This window comes from Sus scrofa, chromosome 1 (assembly GCF_000003025.6).
Source record: "Sus scrofa isolate TJ Tabasco breed Duroc chromosome 1, Sscrofa11.1, whole genome shotgun sequence".
Taxonomy (NCBI): Eukaryota; Metazoa; Chordata; class Mammalia; order Artiodactyla; family Suidae; genus Sus; species Sus scrofa.
The window spans coordinates 251,706,821-251,726,383 of record NC_010443.5 but is presented as its reverse complement, the minus strand read 5'-3'; the positions used below and the strand labels follow the sequence as shown (position 1 = coordinate 251,726,383).

Here is a 19,563-nt window from a genome sequence, read left to right as displayed (position 1 = left end):
AATCACCTATACTTCAATAAGAATAAATAAGCCTATTGTCCATTTTCCTATTAAAAAAATGAAATAGATTATCTAACTAAATGAAGTTAGGCAGAAAGACAAATATATGATATCACATATATGTGGAATCTAAAATATGACACAAATAAACTTATTTCCAAAACAAAAATAGACTCACAGCCATAGAAAACAAACTTATGGTTACCAAAGAGAAAAAACGGAGAGAGATAAATTAGGAGTTTGGGATTAAAATATACACAGTACATACATAAAATAATCAACAGATGTATTGCATCACACAGGGAACTATATGCAATATCTTATAATAACCTATAATGGAAAATAATCTGAAATATATATACATTATATACATATATATGTATGTACACACATATCACACATGTATGTATAACTAAATCATTTTACTATACCGCTGAAACACATTGTAAATCAACTACATTTCAATACAAATTAAAAAAAATAAAAATGAGGCCCATTTTGGGAGGCTGAGGAATACCAATACTACCACATCAGATTTCTCCCTATTTCCCAATGTTGGTTATGCTACATATTTTCATTTGAGCTTTAAATTTAGTGACCAGAAGCCCCAGACTCTGAGGTCAGTCCAAAGAAGGGGCATTGCAGATGGTGGGGGTGTTGGTAGAATGAGGAATGGCTTAAATTAGAAGAGGGATAGACTCATTCCTTTACCCTCAGCCTGGATAAGCATAAGCAGAACTCTGGACCTCAGTATCTCATGAAGGACCTATATGCCTTTGAGAATGGGAACTAAGTGTTTTCCTCTACTGAATCCCTGTAGATTTCCCAGCTTTATTGATATGTAATTCACATATAAAATTGTATAAGTTTAAAGTACACAACATGTTGATTTGCTGCATTTATATAATGCAAAATGATTCCCACCATAGCATTAGCTAACACCTCCATCATGTCACATAATTACCATTTCTTGTTTGTGGTAAGAATGTTTAAGATCTACTCTCTTACCAACTGTCAAGTATATAATGCAGTATTAACTATAATCACCATAATGTGCATTAGATTCCCGGAACTTATTCGTCCTGTAACTGGAAGTTTGTACCATTTGGCCAACATCTCCCCATTTCCCCCACCCCACTGCCCCTGGTAACTATCACTGTACTCTATTTCTATGAGTCAGACTTTTTCAGATTCCACATATAAGTGATATACAGTGTTTGCCTTTCTCTGGCTGACTTATTTCACTTAGCATAATGCCCTCACTTTTCATCCATGTTGTCACAAATGGCCAGATCTCTTTATTGTGGCTGAATAATAATTCATTATGTGTATATATCACATCTTCTTTATCCATTTTTCGATTGACAAAAACTTAGGTGGTTTCCATATCTTGGCTATTGTGAATAATGCTGCAATGAATGTGAAAGTGCAGAAATTAACACAACATTGTAAATCAACTATACTTCAATAGGAATAAATAAAGAATAAACAAGTCTATTGCCCATTTTTCTATTAATCCAAATTTGGGTTTTAATGTCTGGTGGAAACTCTATACTGCTTTCTATAGCTTTCCAAAATGGCTGAACCAATTTACAATTCTACCATCAGTGGTAGATACTACCTTTGATGGTAGTATCTCTCCAATACTTGCTAACCCTTATCTTGTTGATGATAACCATCCTAGTAGGTATGAGGTGATATTTCATTGTGGTTTTGATTTGCATTTCCCTAATGAATAGTGATGCTGAACAGTTTTTCATGTACTCATTTCCCATCTGTATGTTTCTTTGGAAAAATGTCTCTTCTCCTTTGCCCATTTTAAAATGAGATTATTTGTTTTTTGCTATTGAATGGTATGAGTTCTTTATATATTTTGAATATTAACCCTTATATATATTTGCAAATATCTTATTCCTTTCCATAGGCTGCCTTTTAGTTCTATTGATGGTTTCCTTTGCTGGGCAGAAGGTTTTTAGTTTAATATAGCCTCACTTGTTTATTTTTGCTTTTGTTGTTTGTGCTTTTGGTGTCATATCCAAAAATCATTGCCAAGACTGATGTCAAGGAACTTACTGCCTATGTTTTCTCCTAGGAATTTTATGGTTTTAGGTCTTATGTTTAAATTTTTAATTTATTTCAGGTTAATTTTTGTGAGTGGTGTAATGTAGGGGTCCTGTTTCATTCTTTTGCATATGGTTATCCAGTTTTCCCAATACCATTTATGGAAAAGACTGTCTTTTCCCCATTGTATGTTCTTAGCTCTCTTGCAAAAAGTAATTAACTGTTTATGTGTGGGTTTATTTCTGGGTTCTTGGTTCTGTTCCATTTGTCTAGATTTCTGTTTTTATTTCAGTTCCATAGTGTTTTGATTACTGTAGCTTTGTAATATAGTTTTAAATCAAGAAGTCGATGCATCTAGCTTTGTTCTTCTTTCTCAGGATTGCTTTGCCTATTGTAGATCTTTTGTGATTCCATACAAGTTTTTGGATTGCTTGTTCTATCTCTGTGAAAAATGCTATAGGAATTTAAATAGGGTACGTGAAATCCATAGATAGCTTTGGGTGCTATGGACATTTTAACAGTATTAATTCTTCCACTCCAGGAGCACAGAATATCTTCCATTTATTTGTGTCCTCAATTTCTCTAATCAATGTCTTATAATTTTTAATGTAAAGATCTTTCTCTTCCTAAGTTATTCTAAATATTTTGTTGGTTTTGATGCTATTGTAAATGGAATAGCATTGCGTCTTTTTCAGATGTTTTGTTGTTAATGTATTAAAACACAACTGATTTCTGTATGTAGATTCTGTATCTGAAAGTCCACTTAATTCATCGATTAGTTCTAACAGTTTTTTGGTGGAGTCTTTAGGATTTTCTGCATATAAGATTGTATCATCTGCAAACAAAGATAATTTCACTTCCATTCCAATTTGGATGCCTTTTGCTTCTTTTGATTGCCTAATTTTTGGTCTAGGACTTCCAGTTGAATAGAAATAGTAAGAATGGGCATCTTGCCCTTTTACTAATCTTAAAGGGAAAGTGTTTAACCTTTCGCTATTGGGTATGATGTTGGCTATGGTTTTGTCATGGCTCTTACTGTGCTGAGGTTATGTTCCTTCTATACCCAGTTTGCTGAGGGTTTTTTTTTTTTTATCATGAACATATGTTGAATTTTTTCAAATGCTTTTTATGCATCTGTCAACAGAATTATATGATTTTTATCCTTCATGCTATTAATGTGGTATATGACATTAATTGATTCATGTATGTTGAACCATCCTTGCATCCCAGAGATAAATCCTGCTTGATCATGATGTATATAATTCTTTTAATGTACTGTTGAATTTGGTTTGCTAGAATTTTGTGGAGAATTTTTATATCTATATTCATCAAAGATTTTGGCCTGTGGTTTTTTTATAGTGTCCTTACCTGGCTTTGGTATTAAGGTAATAAAGATTGATGTTAATTCTTCTTTAAATGCTTGGTAGAATTAATGGCTGTGTCTATTTGGATGGCCTTTGGCTCTTCCATGTTTGTGCTCATTACAGGGATCATGAGCTATCTTGCTGGTCTTTGTCACAGGGCTGAGTGTTCTGATGAAAAAGAGAAGGCGTCTTGCCAATAACCCAGCATCCTGGTGAGTTTAAATTGCAACTTGAGCCTTTCAAGGTTGTGACTGGAGGGGAAATGGAACTTCCTGGTTCATAGGGAGAGCTTCCAAAAGTTTTTCTGGCTCCTTTTGATAACTAACAGCAAATGTAAATGAGTCAGAAAGAAGTATATCAAATTTCTCAAATAATGCATATGAATTTGGGCATACACATGGAAGAATTTTGGGAAAATGAAGGCTGATCTTTGTTTTTTTTTGTTGTTGTTGTTGTCTTTCAAACACTAGGAATATCATTAGACATAATCCTAAGTACTAGACCAGATTTTTCCATTTCCCAGTTTTCCTGCTGGGATGAGTAAATAAACAAGTGGAGTGAAATATTCAAAGTGAAACATGGAGAATGCGACAAAGGGGGCTGTTGACTACAGAACACTAGGGGAGGATGAGGATGACTGAAATGGGAGAAAGGAGAATTTGGGGTAAGGAGGCATTGCTAGGATGTCAAAGGAGGGCACCAGGCTCTGTACTTCTGGCCAGCCCATCAGAGGCCAATGGAGAGAGAGGCCAAAAGCAAAAATGGAGAAAGCAAAGTAACAACCAAGCTTTGGGAGATCTGAAAAGCATAAAGCCATGCTTTGAAACATTTTGAACTAGAGTGGTTCCATGGATCTCTTTCTCACTAGAGTGGCTTCACTTCCCTGGAATATTGGTTCAGGGAGCCCTCCAGAGTTGGGAGGTACTTTCCTCAGTGATGGCAGGGGGACTTTTATGAGCCATCTAGCAGCTTAGACTGAAAGGAACAGGTCAAGGTGAAAAAGAAAAATGGCAGGAGTCTCATGGAGTTCAGAGGTCTTATTCCTTTGCACCCATGAGACATGTTCAGTAGACCTGCCTGAGGAAATTTTAGGAAAAGCAGAGAAGCTTCAAGTCTCATAATAAGTGGGATCTAACAGGAAAACTAGATTGGGGATGAACAAAAGGGTCTTCTAGTTTTTTATGAATTAGCTCCATGGGGGAATCCCTCTTTACTCATTTTAGTAACTTTTTTTTTTTTTTTGAGCAGATGGATTCACATTTATTGGTTCAAATACAGTACCTAACACTTGCTAAACATGCATTACCAGACCCGTTAGATAAGTCAAGTCATTGCTGGTTTCAGTCTGGATGACCCTACTGAGGTCACTGTTCCTGACCTGCATTTACCTCTGTTGGTGCAACAGGTTTCTAGCCCTCTCTACTGCTGGTGCCAATCCAAGCACCAGTCCCACCATTCTTTTCCCCCATGCAAATTCTCCTACTATTTTCCCCAGGCTGCTATTTATGATTGCCTTCATCTTCACTCTGATCTAGTCTCAGCATTGACCATTTCTCTCTGAATTCTGGGACACTGTCTTCCTGTACTGCCTGTCCACATTTTAAGGCTCTTTTTACTACCAAAAGATATCATTATTTTCTTTAGGCTTATAGCTTCCTCTGTTGGTATATTCCATTTATTAGTGGGGTTGGATCAGGCTCTCATTTGAACTAGGACAAAGATAAAAAGGGTGATGTTGCAGTATGAAGGATGCTGACAATTATGCTCTGTAGTCCTTTTAGCATCTTGGAGATCACATCATATCATGGATCTGCCTTTGTTGTGGAGAAGATATGCCCATTTTACCAGGTTCTTCTTATGAGTCATAGAACTGCCTTCACACCCATCTTTATACCTATGATAGGTAGCCTCCAAAGGTTACCATGCTAAAAGGGGAGTCTCTGTCCATTCCCTCCAGCTTGGTATGTTGCAGAAAGGTGGAAAGTAGGGGAATTTAGAATTCAGATACACATTTTATAGATTCTTTCTCTGGACCAAAATCCTAGGAGAGAGGTAAATTATAAACTAAGGAAAAAGCCAAAGCAGAGGGAGTTTTTCCTACTTCTTATTTGGGAAGCAGGACACCTTATAAGGGCTCCTACCCTGACATGTGAAAATGTCAGTAGTGTAAAAATGGTAACCTGACATGGTTGGGTAGACAGCAGAACTGAGTTAGTAGATCTGAATCACTTTTTGGATTTTGTGTAACATGACAGTGACCCAGAAGTTGCTTCAGGCCCCATGAGGAATAAGGAAGGAGCTGACTTGGATTGCAGTATGCCTGGCCTTGCAGCAAGAGCCAGGGTGACCCAGATGCAGAGGTTGCAGAGTAGGCTCAAGAGAAGGGCTCGATGAAGGATTTGACTGAGATGTAGAGGTTTCTGCTGCTGCAGGGAGAGCCTTGATGGGGCTGAGCCAGACAGGGAGGTCCTCTGGGTCACAACCAGGCCAAGAGATGAACTCACTAGTTCTCCAGCTGTAGGCTTTACCAAAGACCAGGATGGGCCCAAAGGATACCACTTCATAAATTCCTGTCTCTGTCTCTCCTTCCATCTGGGGAAGAGATAGAAGGAGAAAGGGGAGGAATAGACATGGCAGGGTCTTGATCTTTAACTGAAATGAGACTTCAGATTAGCAACCTTAATTTTTCTCTTCTAACCCATGGAAGTATAGGTTAAACTAGATTAGATCAGTTTATTTTCCTGGATTGGATATTCATATATATAAATAGCAAAATATAAATATTTCTTCTCTCTAAATGCACACATATGTTATAAATATATAGGTATAGGTTACATAGATATGTATTTATCTATTTAATACTGGGTCTTCATCAAATATCAAATAAAACATGACATAGTGAGACTAGAATAATTCCAAGTAATTCAAAGCCATCAAAAATTTTATTTTATTATCCCTTGAACGTTTCTCATGTTCTTGTGTTTTGTTTTATCTCTTATTGTTTGTCCTAGATACTTTTCTCAAATATTTCCGCAATATCTAGGACACATCTTAACTCCTTCTACCACATCCAAGCCCTTTCAAATCTCATCCTTTCCTCCTGGTAGGTTTCATGCCATCTGCCCTCTTCTCTCTTTAGCAATTGTTGCTGCTGTTATCCAGACTTTCATGACTTTTCCAGACTCCTGGAATAGCATTTTAACTGCATGCCAGGCCTCCTTATGTTTTGATACTAGATGTCTATTGATGTGATAAAGGCTACTTGTCTCCTCTAAAAAAATGAAATGACTTCCCTCTGATTGAGGAATACAGTTAACCTACCCAGGATCTTCCTAACCCGGGTGGAGGTCACATTTCAAACCTTTCTTCCTGTCTTCCACCTCACCCCCCAGGCTCCATCATGACTGCTATTTTCTAAACTCATTTCAACCTTTTCATCTCTAACTCAAATGGTACCCCTTTCCCAGGGATTCCCTTAAAATCTCTTTTTTTTTTTTTCTATTGTTGTACTTTGTCTGTGCTTCTGCATAGATCAGAGTCTCTGCCATATGTATGTGGCCAAAGGACCTCCTTTTCTGACTGAGTGTCTCTGAAAGACAGGTACTCCATGATTTAACGATCCCCTTTGTTTGTTAAGTTTTTGTCTTTTCCCTAACCAATGCACTGAACCCATGCTCGGAACAGTGCTTCATAAACAACAAAGTGCTATGTAAATAGTAGTCATTTAATGTATTATTTGTTGAACTGAATTGAATTTGCTTTTAAGAGTTTCACCCTTCTGTGGGAAAATGACTTCCCATCTAGAATAGCTGATATGATGTATCAAGGTACTGAAGACAGATATATCCCTAGAGGAGAAAGCAGAAAGTTTTCAAGTCCCTCTTTTTTAGAGACATGCCTCAGAGTGACAGCCTTGTCCAATGTTTCCAATGTATTTCTCTGTGTCTTTATTTACCTCATGCTAAAAATCACAAATATTACTGGAAATCTCTCCATCAGGGAAGATCAAAGAAGTGGCACTGTAATAAGGAATAGCAGACTCAGGAGTTGGCCCTGGGCACAGGTTCTACCAGTGCTTGCCTTACATATGAGGCCAAGCCACTCTCTGCTGACCCTTGGGTCATAGGCATGCTATGAATATAGCATGCCTGGCATTTCCTGATATAGGGATTGTTTCCAGCTCTAGGAATTCCACAAATGTTCTCAGAAGCCTTTGGGACATTTAAATTTCAAAAAGAAACATTTATAATTCAGCACAAATATCCTAGAAATCCATGTATCGGCCCTTTTCTTTGAAAATACCTGTAGGTTCCGCTGTCACTTACGTGAAACAGGAAGGGGGAAAGACCATGAATTAGATCACATACTCATGAGTAAAAATGTCCTCGAGAGACAGCCATGCAGTAATTGGCACAACCATGGTAAATGTCTGCCAACTTACTCTCTGAGGGTCTTAGAAAGTTTGATTAACCTTGAGAGAGAGGAGGAAGAAAGAAAGAGAGGAGGGAAAGGTATGGACTAGGAATCTGGGGTTAACAGATGCAGATCATTGCCTTTGGGATGGATAAGCAAGGAAATCCTGCTGTATAGCACTGGGAACTATACCTAGTCACTTATGATGGAGCATGATAGAGGATAATATGAGAAAAAGAATGTATATATGAATGTGTGACTGGGTCACTTTGCTGTACAATTGACAGAGCACTATACACCAACTATAATGGATGAAATAAAAATCATTAAAAAAAGAAATAAAGGGAAGGAGTGAGGGAGTGGGAGTAATAAAAGAAGAAAGGGAAGAAAAGAATTAAAGGGAAAGAGATAGAAAGAAATGAACTCCTAGAAGCTGTTATCCACCCATCAGTTGGGTGGGTATTTGAGGATTGAGTTTTTGAAGCAACACATCAGCCAAAATCAATTATCAAGGTCAACCTCTGGAGTATCTCTATGGAGGAAGACATATCCCAAATAGGACTGGAGTAAGAGATTTAACAAAAATTTTTTTTTTCCTAATGCGAGATGCCATGGAATAGTGCCAACTCTCTTCTCTCCTGGAGCAATGCATTTGTGAAATTCTATCATACCTGCTATACTAATGGTGGCTGCAGCTTTTGCAGTACTGAATTTCTCTCCGTGCTTATTAGTAGCTATGCATGTGTAGAGTCCTGGCTTGGTGACAAATAGCTGAAGTTTTGAGTCAATCACTCGGTCTTTCACACTTTCTTGAATGGACCCAGAAGAAACCTGGTGGAGTTGGAAAAAAAGAAAACAGAATCACTCCAAGGATCTCCTAATAAGCTACATCAGTAGACTGGAAAGAAAAAAAAAGATCAGGATTAGAATCAAAAGCAAGTGGCAGATTGCAAAAATTGCCAAAAACTTTTCTCTCCATTTACCCATGACCTTGCACTGTGACTTTGTAGTTCTTCCCTCAAGAGGCAGGATCTTTCTCCATGCTTTGAATTTAGATTGGCATGTTTGGGACATGTTTCAGTAAGACACAGATACTTGCAAAGTTCTTACACATCATGACTTGCTTTGTTGTTGCATTTGGAACCAGTGGCCTCTTGGAAACAAGTGAGAGCTGGCCTGATGGAAGATGAGGCACATATGGCCCAGTTATCCCCACTGATCCAGCTTAGAGCCAACAATAACCACCAGATATATGAGTAAGGCCATTCTAGACCAACTAGCACCCAATCAACCTGCCATCATTGGAACTGGATTAGCCAAGATCAGGCAATCCTGACCCAAATCAGCAAAACTACCCAGTTGACCCATAGACTTCTGAGCATTAATAAATGGTTCTTGCTTTAAGCCATTATGGTTTGGGATGTTTGTGATATAGAAATAGGTAAATAATGCAAGGTAGGAAAAATATACTGTGTGAATTCTTCAAGATATGTCTCTATAGCTTGAAGATAGAGGCAGTCAGTTATGAGAGGTTGCAGACTTTTGGACTTACTTTCTTAACTCCTATTTAGTTCCCCATAAATGCCCATCAGATAGATGGATGATTATCAAGAAAAATGCTTGTTAAGCCAATTCTGTTTCTGAGGCATGGCATGCATCATGCCTTACTGCTTAAATCAGAAAATTAAGCATCTTTGAAGTTCCTATTGTGGCTTAGCAGTAATAAACCCAACTACTATCCATGAGGATACAGGTTTGATCCCTGGGCTCGCTTAGTGGATTGGGGATCCGGTGTTGCCGAGAGCTTCAGTGTAGGTCACATGAGGCTCAGATCCAGCATTGCTGTGGTGTAGGCCAACAGCTGTAGCTCTGATTCGACCCCTAGCCTGGGAGTGTCCATATGCTGTAATCAGGTGGTCTTGAAGAGTCAGGCTATCAATGCAATATTAGCACATAATTGAGAGGTTAGTTTATGTTAGTGCTTATTAGTCATCATCATTCCAACTCTGAGATAAAGACAGCTGCCCAGCACATTCTATTGGGTTGTAGAATTACAATTAATACCATAGTTTCTCTGACCCCAAAGAATTGTTATGAATGAATCACTTTGAATCGCTATGTTTTAGTGCCTTCCCTATTCCTAGAAAAGGGAATAAATAGTCATTAGAAAACAAGAACACGGTAACAGTAATAACCTCAGATCAACTGTGAACAAAATAAATGTCTGATGTAAATGCCATTGTTAAGGTGGTGGCATTTTTTTGTTGTTGTTGCTCTTCAGGGCTGCACCCATAGCATATGGAAATTGCCAGGCTAGGGGTCGAATTGGAGCTATAGCTGCCAGCCTACACCACAGCAACATGGGATCCAAGCTGTCTGCAACCTACACCACAGCACACTGCAGTGCCCACTGAGCGAGGTCAGGGATTGATCCCACGTCCTCATGGATACTAGTCGGATTCATTTCTGCTTGAGCCCCAATGGGACTTCCTCAGTAATTACTCTTTAATTATCACTGCTTACATGCAGGGAAAATGCTAGTCTCAGGGGAGTGGGAATGGAATGACAACTAAAGAATCAGCTATGGTTTACCTTAACCTTATCTTGGAGGAGTTGGGGGTGGGAATAATGGCAGCCTTGAAAGAGACCTTTCTACCTAGTAGTAGAGAATGAAGCTGGGAGTGAGAATCTTGGAGTTGGTTATTTCACTATTTCATGTAAAGGAGGATTTTACAGTTAGACCAGTTAGGGGGAGGGAAGCCCTGAAGTGAGACCAGCTTCCCTTTCTTCTGCTGCCAGGTGGCTGGCTGGCCTTGGAACCAAGCCCGCTCTGTAGCAGTTCAGCAGGGAAAGTTTGTCCAATTAGCTTCTTTGCCTTTTTATTCTTTACCTGTGCTACCAGTCTCCATCCTTATGAGAAACACTGGTTTATGTGAGCATCAATTTACCTTAGCTGGGAATACTTCCCAGGTCAGATCAAGTATTGTGGCATTTTCCCCAGATAAGCAGCCTAGACGCTATGAGAAATTGACAAGGCAGAGAGAAAACTATCTTTAAGGGACATACACTCATTTGGGAATTCAAACCTAATTCATCACTGTTGTCGTCATCAGAAGTGCAAGTTCTGATGGATTTGAGGGTCCAAATTAGGTCCAAAGGACTGAAAAATTTGGAATTCAGTTTTGGACTCTCCCTGAATTTTAATGCACAGCAACAATGAGGAAAAATCTGAGGACCTCAAACCTCCATTAGTCAATATGTGTTACACTCTCAGGATATTTTGTTTATAAATAGCATCCCTTTGCAGTGTATACATGTGAAATCTGTAGAACAGTTACCCTCCTCCTTTGGAAAGTTTGTTCTCTGCTTCAAGAAGGAGGTCTATGTAGTCAATGCCTAGGAGACAATTCAGAACTAGGTAATCTCCCCAATGCTGGCGAAACTCATACTATTTTCATGTTCACACCTAAGAAAGTCACTTCTCAAGGTCACTGGAAACTTTCTTGGGAGGAAAGAGAAGTGAGTTTTAAACCGCCTGACCTCCCTTCTCCTGGACGGCATCCAGGTGCTGACATAGTTCAGCGAACAGACCAGCAAGTTCCAAGGCTCATTGCTTGATTACGATGTGGTTCCTAAGAGCTTTTCCTCCTGTTTCCAGAGGCTTGATTTGGTCTGTGACTCACACGCAGCAGGCCTTGTTAGTCATCATCTGAATTTGTTTTTCTTTCTTCATGGAGCATTCTGACCAACAGTTTAGTATTTTTTGATGACTTAAAATTAAAAACAACCCTTTGCCCTCCATTTTGATCATTTTGCCCCTCAGGTTTAAAAGCTCACAGGGGTGAGTTCAGATTATTCTGGCGAGCTTTGACCAAGGTATGGCAAGGCAAAGCCAAGGACTTAATGGTGGTGACTCTCTCTGGTGTTACAGTAAATACATTATTTCGCCAAGTCACCCAAGCATACTGACCTGGAAGAGCTGGATAAATAGCTCTTTGCTTTGTGTGTGTTCCTTTTTTGAGACATTGGCCTCAAGTGAGGCCATGGAACAGGGAGCTCTATTAAATAAGCATATTAGTTCACACCTGATCTAATATATGTAAAAGCCTTCTGAAGGAGGCTGCGTAGGAGGTGGACTTTTTTTTTTTTAATTTTATGGCCACACCATGGCATATGGAAGTTGTTGGGGCCAGGGATTGAATCCAAGCCACAGCTGTGACCTATGCTGTAACTGTGGCAATGCCAGACCCTTAACTGACGGTGCCAGGCTGGGGATGGGACCTGTGTCTTTGCAGCAACCCGAACTGTTGCAGTTGGATTCTTAACCCACTGTGCAGCTGTGGGAACACTGGAATATTTTTTACATATCCTTAACACATTAATAATGCTGTCTTGAGATATTTGACCCCCACTTATAGATAATCCTGTAATTTCATCATGATTTGGCCTCAGCATGAGGGGACTTCTGAAAGGTATTCTGGCTTCAGTGACCTTATCTTGCAAATAGTCCTAACTGGCTATCAATATCTCATGGAACTTTAGGATATGGCCCAAAAGATCTGTGTTTGGAGAATCATCATAATGTCTATCTATGCATCATAGAAAAAGGGACAACAGACAGAGAATTTCTCATGCCATTTCTAATCACCATAGCCATGAACACTGACCTCCTTCAACCTGGCTGCTGAAATATTCCTCTTGATGTATGTAATTATTTTGGTTTACACAGTTAGTAAGATGATTTCAAAACCTGTGTACCTTAAGCCAAAAATACTGCCTCTTGGGAGTTCCCATCGTGGTGCAGCAGAAACAAATCCGACTAGGAACCATGAGGTTGCAGGTTCGATCCCTGGCCTTGCTCAGTGGGTTAAGGATCCGGTGTTGCCATGAGCTATGGTATAGGTCACAGACAGGGCTCGGATCCCCTGTTGCTGTGGCTATGGTGTAGGCTGGCAGCTGTAGCTCTGATCCGACCCCTAGCCTGGGAATCTCCATATGCCACAGGTGTGGCCCTAAAAAGCAAAGAAAAAAAAAAAGGCAAAAATACTGCCTCTTGAAATATGTATAAAACATAGGTAAGCCTCCCTTTAAGAAGATTCAAAAATCATAATCTTCAACACAGGTGTTTTGGCTATTTATTTTATAAAATTCTCCTAATAAATTAAAATGATTCTTTTTTTTTTTTTCTTTTGTCCTCTTCTAGGCCTGCACCTGTGGCATATGGAGGTTCCTAGGCTAGGGGTCCAATCACGCTGTTGCTGCTGGCCTATGCCAGAGCCACAGCAATGCCAGATCCGAGCTGTGTCTGCAACCTATACCACAGCTCACGGCAATGCCAGATCCCTAACCTCCTAAGTGAGGCCAGGGATTGAACCCGTAACCTCATGGTTCCCAGTTGGATTCGTTTCCACTGCGCCACGATGAAAACTCCCCTGATTCTACTTTTAACATGTTTTAGGAACTGTATTGCTTGGACAAAGCCAGAGAGATGTGTGGATTTTCTACATTTTTAATTTGAATGCCAACATAATAGAGAAATGAGTACAACTTCCAATAAATTTGGTTATCAAATACATTTTCTTTTAGAAAACTAATCTCTGCTCTATCCACACCAAACTACTAGTTCCAATGTTGTCAAACAAAAGGAATCTTATGGCTCACTCTGAGTTTATCTGAGACTGCACATTTTCATGAAAAGTGAATGACATTTCCATAGAAGAAAGCAAAAGAATTCTTGATCACTTTGGAGGCACATTGCTTGCCTTTCTAAAACAGAAATAAAATAAAATAAAAGTCACTCTTGGTTTATTTTATTCCTGTTTTAGAAAGGCTTGCCTTTCTTTTGTTCTTTGGCTCTAATTGTTCAGGATTTTCATTTACTGGCATGTTCATGGAAGAAGAGAAAAGGAGTGTTCCCATCTCTTAAAGTACTCGTTATACTTGGTTGTGTGTTAGTGAAGTGAGTTCACTGGCTTGTAGTTAGTGAAAAGCCACAGTTCAAACCCTGTTATATTCTGTGCCAGGTAGCTCCCAGCTCTGCATTTGTTTTCATCCCACCCACCCTGAATGACACCAGGGTTGTAGGCTCTTCCCTGTTCTCCTCAATAGCCTTTTCTGGTTGGCTACTTGTGCAACATGAACTGCCTGAAATTGCCTCCATTTCCTGTGATTTGCATCAGCACGGAGCAAAGTCATCTCAGTTGCTATTTGAACTTGGATAGTAGCACCAAGAACAAAACTTGGCTCTAAGAGTGTTACTGTCTCCTGCCATGAAAACTGCAAATGTCCTTTTGCTTTCTTCTTGGAAGAAAGTCACTCTTGGTTTATTTTATTCCTGTTTTAGAATCCAAGGCAAAAAATCTATTGTGTGTTCTGCTTTTTTGTGAATCACATTTTGAAAGACTAAGTTGGAGTCTCAATAAGACCAAAACTAACTCAAACAAGCAGGCTTTTTTATTACTCAGCTCCAACAGAGAATAATCATATATCTTCCAGTTTTCAGCTGGAAAAATGCTGAATCTTTTAAAAGCATATGTCTTTCTATTTTTTTTATATTACTGTTTTTACAGAGTAAGACAAATTAGGAAAGTCACATCATTATTCCCTCAGTTTTCTTAGGGCATATCTTTATACTACCTTGAGAAGCTCAAGACAACTGTGACAGCTTCATGAAAGAGTCACAAAACATAATGCCAAACAAGATTTGAATTTTAATGACATTTGAAATTTAATTGGAGAGCTAAAGAACAAGACTGCGAGTTACTTTACTGTAACTTAAAATTAGGGAATTTTAGCCTATATGTCATATTGGAAAACATTTTCTCCAGCCACCTGGAATCTCTATCATTGTAGACACAGAAAAAATTAAAGTCTTGAGTGGTAAATGGACCCCCTGCCCTTCCCAAATTTATGTTAGCTGAAGAGGAGCATTTATGATTTAGGTCTTCAAACTTTCCACCTAGTTCTCATTCTACCATACCTCACGTTACAAGCTCCTAATGTGGTGTTCATTTGTTTATTCACTGTATTTTGAAGAAATGGATGATAAACAATAAGGTGAATCAATTTTAATAACAAATTGTGAGAAAAGTGTTTTCGTTCAAGTATCAGAAAAGAAAAAAAATCCCTTTCAGCAAATTCAGCAGTCAAAACCCAAATAATAAATGAATTGTAAGCCTTCAAGGGTGCCACTGCAAGATGACATTTTTCATTAGTTAGGGGAGCCTTAGAATTTGTCATCTTTTCCATGGTTTACTACGTCCATCAACATTTCATACACAGACACACTCTGTTTGCCATAAACTTCTCTCCCCTCCCCACCTTCCTTTTCCAAGATCTAGTCTTCCTCTTTTTTCTTCCCTCTCCTCCCTTTCCTCTATTTCTTTTTTCTCTTCATTTGGAACACTCCTGTAACTTTAAAATGCTACTGTGGATAAGTTGTATTATGATACGAGATGGACACTGAAGCCAAGATGCCAAGAAGTTGGAGAGAGACTTTCTGGAGGACATGAAAAAATGAAAATAGTTGAGAAACCCCTAGATGACTAATCACGGTTTGAGTTATTTAGCTATATGAAGTGCTAACTTTACCACACCCAAAGGACTGGTTTAAATGTACAGTTCATCATCTTAAGACATGGAAAATGATCCTCCATAAGAACCCCTGGAGAGTTGATATATGTTCCCTGCTTGGTAGTATAGGGTTAACGCAGTGGACCTGAGCTTGACTTGAGCTCAAACATTGCACATTCCAAAGAAAGGACTGGCCTTGCTCTTAAGAGATAACCTTGTATCCCTTGGAATATCCTGCCTGATAAGAGAGTCTTTGTATACCTGAGATCTTGGGCCATACCAGACAGTTTATGTTAACATTGTAAATTATAGTTAAATACTTATTTTTGTTCACCAGAAACCCTAGGCTATGCTGTTTGACCTTTGGAAGGGCTGGAGACTAGCATGGTCAGTGATGTGAGCCCTCCATGCTTATGTAAATGACCAAAGTACAACTTACACTAGGGTTAGGTGCACTTCCTTGGTTCAATACTTTGTACATGTTGTCATACATCATTTCTGGGAGAATTAAGTGCTCTCCATGCAACTCTATTGAAAAATGACAACTGATTGCCCTTTATTGATTTAGTCTGTATTTTTTCATTGTAATAAATTGTAACCATGAGTGTAACTGCTATTCTGAGTTCTATGAGTCCTAGTGAACTGCCAGACTTCAGGGTCTTGAGGACCCTGGCACACCTGATATTTGACACAGCAGAAAATACCTAAATCCCAGCTATAAAAATCTAAAAAGAAGGGCCTGGCTGCTTAGCAGCTCTCTTGGAAGGAAGCAGAGAGAGTTACTCTCCTCAATGATCTGGAACCAAGAGTTTGTAGATACAAAGGTTTTATAGAAGATCTGATTGGGAGATATTTTCAATCCTTCCAAAAGGACTTGAGGAGGATTGATGGGCTCCTAATAAAGAAACTTTCATGAACTAATAAACTTAGGGCTATCCTGAGGAAAATGCATCACTAGTGTCATCTTGAATATCTCTTGATTTCTGAAGAATCAGGAATGTATCCATAATGGAAAGAGTTTTAAATACTTTTAGCCACAGGGGTATAACTTAGAAGAGTGTCAGCTGTTAGAACTTTTCCACTCCAATTACCACTCTTCCCTTCATCCTACCCCAAAGCTGTAGGAGTCATAAATGGCAGTTAGAAAATGAGGGAAGATTGTTGAGTGTGAGATGAGGAGCCAACCACAAGACATTTGTGAAAGGCAGGTAGCATGCATGCAATAGTCTTGGGAAGGGTGGAAGGGAAAGGTCTCATCTGTGAATCCAGTTGGAGGCTTTGGTTATTACTTAGGACTAGACATTTAAAATCACTAAATTGAGATGGTGTTTGTGATTTAAAATCATTTAAAACTGACCAGAAAAATCACAGAGTCTGCTTGAAGTATGCACATCACAGTCTACCCCTGCTTGGGGTAGACTTCAGTGGTAGAAAAAGAACCTTTCCTGTTGAAAAAACTTAAAAGGACAGAGAAGGTATTAAATAATGTACTATAAGCAGGTCATGCTTGTTCAACACCTGAGTTACAATAATAATTTTAGCCCATATGCTTAATTCTCCTTTTTCTACCTGAAATCCCAAAAGATAAATAATATCTAAAAATTGGGAAAAATAAATCCATAGAAGGTGGAAGGGTATCATAATCAAAGGATTGGAAATTTTCATCAATTTCTGGAGGATTCAAAATGATATGACTGGGCTGATAAAAAAATTACTATCAATGAAGTAACTGAAACTTAAAAGTTTACTGAGAGGAGAATGAATAAATGTTCCCTAGAGAGTCATAGATTATCCCTAAGGTCAGAGAGCAGGGCTATAAGTAGGAACAGACTTTGAGGGGGTCAATAAAGTAGCTGAAGAAATTTGGATTGTTACATAGGCTGAGGGTCCATATTGCTAAAGCTTGTGAATGAGATTTCTTTTAGAGAGTTCATATGGTGGACATTTATGATGGGCATTAGAGCCTGAGAAAAATTTGACAGACTAACTAGGACTCCATCTGTCCATTTACAAAATTGCAGAACAGAAAGATTGAAAGGATTGTATTAGATGTAATAGAAGTCTAAGTAGAGAGATATATAGAAAAGAGAGAATAAATGCCTCCTGCATCTCTCAATAACAAAAAAACCAAACAATCCCATCAGAAAAATGGGCAGAAGATCTAAACAGACAATTCTCCAAAGACATACATATGGCCAAAAAATACATGAAAAGATGTTCAATATCACTCATTATTAGAGAAATGCAAATCAAAATCACTATGCGGTACCACCTTACACCAGCCAGAATAGCCATAATCAAAAAATCTACAAATAATAAATGCTGGAGAGAATGTGGAGAAAAGGGAACCCTATTACACTGTTGGTGGGAATGTAAATTGGTGCAACCACTGTGGAAAACAGTATGGAGATTCCTCAGAAAACTAAAAATAGAATTACCATTTGATCCAGCAGTCCCACTCCTGGGCATCTATCCAGAGAAGACCATGACTCGAAAAGGTACATGTACTCCAATGTTCATTGCAGCACTACATACAATAGCCAAGACATGGAAACAACCTAAATGTCCATTGACAGAGGAGTGGATAAAGAAGATATGGTACATATACACAATGGAATATTACTGAGCTATTAAAAGGAAATAAATAACTGCATTTGCAGCAACATGGATGGACCTGGAGATTATCATACTAAGTGAAGTTATTCAGACAGGGAGACACCAAAATAACATGCTATCACTTACATGCGGAATCTAAAAAAAGGACACAATGAACTTCTTTGCAGAACAGATAGTGACTCACAGACTTTGAAAAACTTAAGGAGACAGGTTGGGGGATTGGAGGATGGGCTGGGGGTTTGGGATGGAAATGGTATAAAATTGGGTTGTGATGATCATTGTACAATTATAAATGTAATAAAATTCATTGAATAATTAAAAAATATGCAGAATTACAAAAAAAAAAAAACAGAAATAGAAAAGAGAGAAGCAATAATTAAAGATAACAATAAAGGAAAATGTCCCTGATTTTTTTTCTCATTGTTCTAAGGGCAGTTGTTGTTCTTTTCTTTTTTTTTTAAATAGAGTATAGTTGATTTACAGTGTTGTGCTCTGCGGTACAGCATAGTGACCCAGTCCTGAGTTTAAGAGAGATTTGCACCTCGAGTTCCTCACCTCCAGTTCTGTACCAAAGGAAAATATGTAAACTTGCCAATTGATCCTATGGGCTGATATAATATTGTTAACAAAACCTAATGATGATAGCCCATAAAAAACAGACCATTCCCATTTTTAAAAATAGGTGCAATATTCTTTTAAAAATCAGAGTAAATTAGAATAACACAATTAAACCAAAAAAATAAAGTATTCAAAAAATGAAATAATGATTCATAAGGGAAGCTTCTCAATTTATAGTGGAAAACTAGGGAGTCCCTGTTGTGGCTCAGGTTACAAACCTGGATAATATCCATGAGAATATGGGTTCAACCTCTGGCCTTTCTCAGTGGGTTAAGGATCCAGCATTGCTGTGAGCTGTGGTATAGGTCATAGATGTGGCTCAGATCCCCCATAGCTGTGGCTCTGGCATAGGCTGGCAGCTGCAGCCCTGATTCGACCCCTAGCCTGGGAACTTCCATATGCCACAGGTGTTACCCTAAAAAAACAAAAAATAATAAAGTAGAAAACTACATTGTTTATCAAAAAGTTGAAATAATTGATAACAAGAAATTTGGCTTTAAAATATATTTATATTAGAGACACATTAATTTAAGATTAAAAATATTCTTAACCTCTCAAAGAGAATCAGAAACTAAAAAATGAGTGCAAACCAAATATAAATAGACAAGTCTATAACATATAATTATGGTAATAATCCATGATGGATTCCTCTTTCAGATATTGGTGAGCTACGTTTTTCAAATCAACTCTCGACCAAGAAAAAAAATTCTTGAAAATATTTTTAATAGATGTAACAAACTTAGAAACATCTCTTTCCCCTAAGACAATTTTCTAACCACATATATTTTAACTTTGGATGGTTTTGAGGAGTGAGGAAGCAGAAATCAAAACTCACTTTCCATAAAACTGAAGAATCTAATAAGAGATACACTAAATGTACATCAATGTATATCAGGGAGATATAATCTGTGCAAACCAC

At 38.3% G+C, this 19,563-nt stretch overlaps 1 protein-coding gene and 1 long non-coding RNA gene across 6 annotated transcripts in view; one reads left to right on the top strand and one right to left on the bottom strand.

Annotated features, from left to right (window-relative positions):
- LOC110256901 overlaps positions 1-19,563 on the top strand; it is a 206,996-nt gene that overhangs the window by 62,968 nt on the left and 124,465 nt on the right. The gene's annotated exons all lie outside the window — the stretch shown is intronic.
- Positions 1-19,563, bottom strand: part of MUSK (muscle associated receptor tyrosine kinase) — a 108,388-nt gene that overhangs the window by 32,155 nt on the left and 56,670 nt on the right. For all 4 annotated transcript variants that reach the window (XM_021074436.1, XM_021074440.1, XM_021074443.1 and 1 more), the window contains one exon: positions 8,510-8,669. In XM_021074436.1, the coding sequence (XP_020930095.1) occupies positions 8,510-8,669 (160 nt within the window). The remainder of the gene's footprint in view (positions 1-8,509; positions 8,670-19,563) is intronic.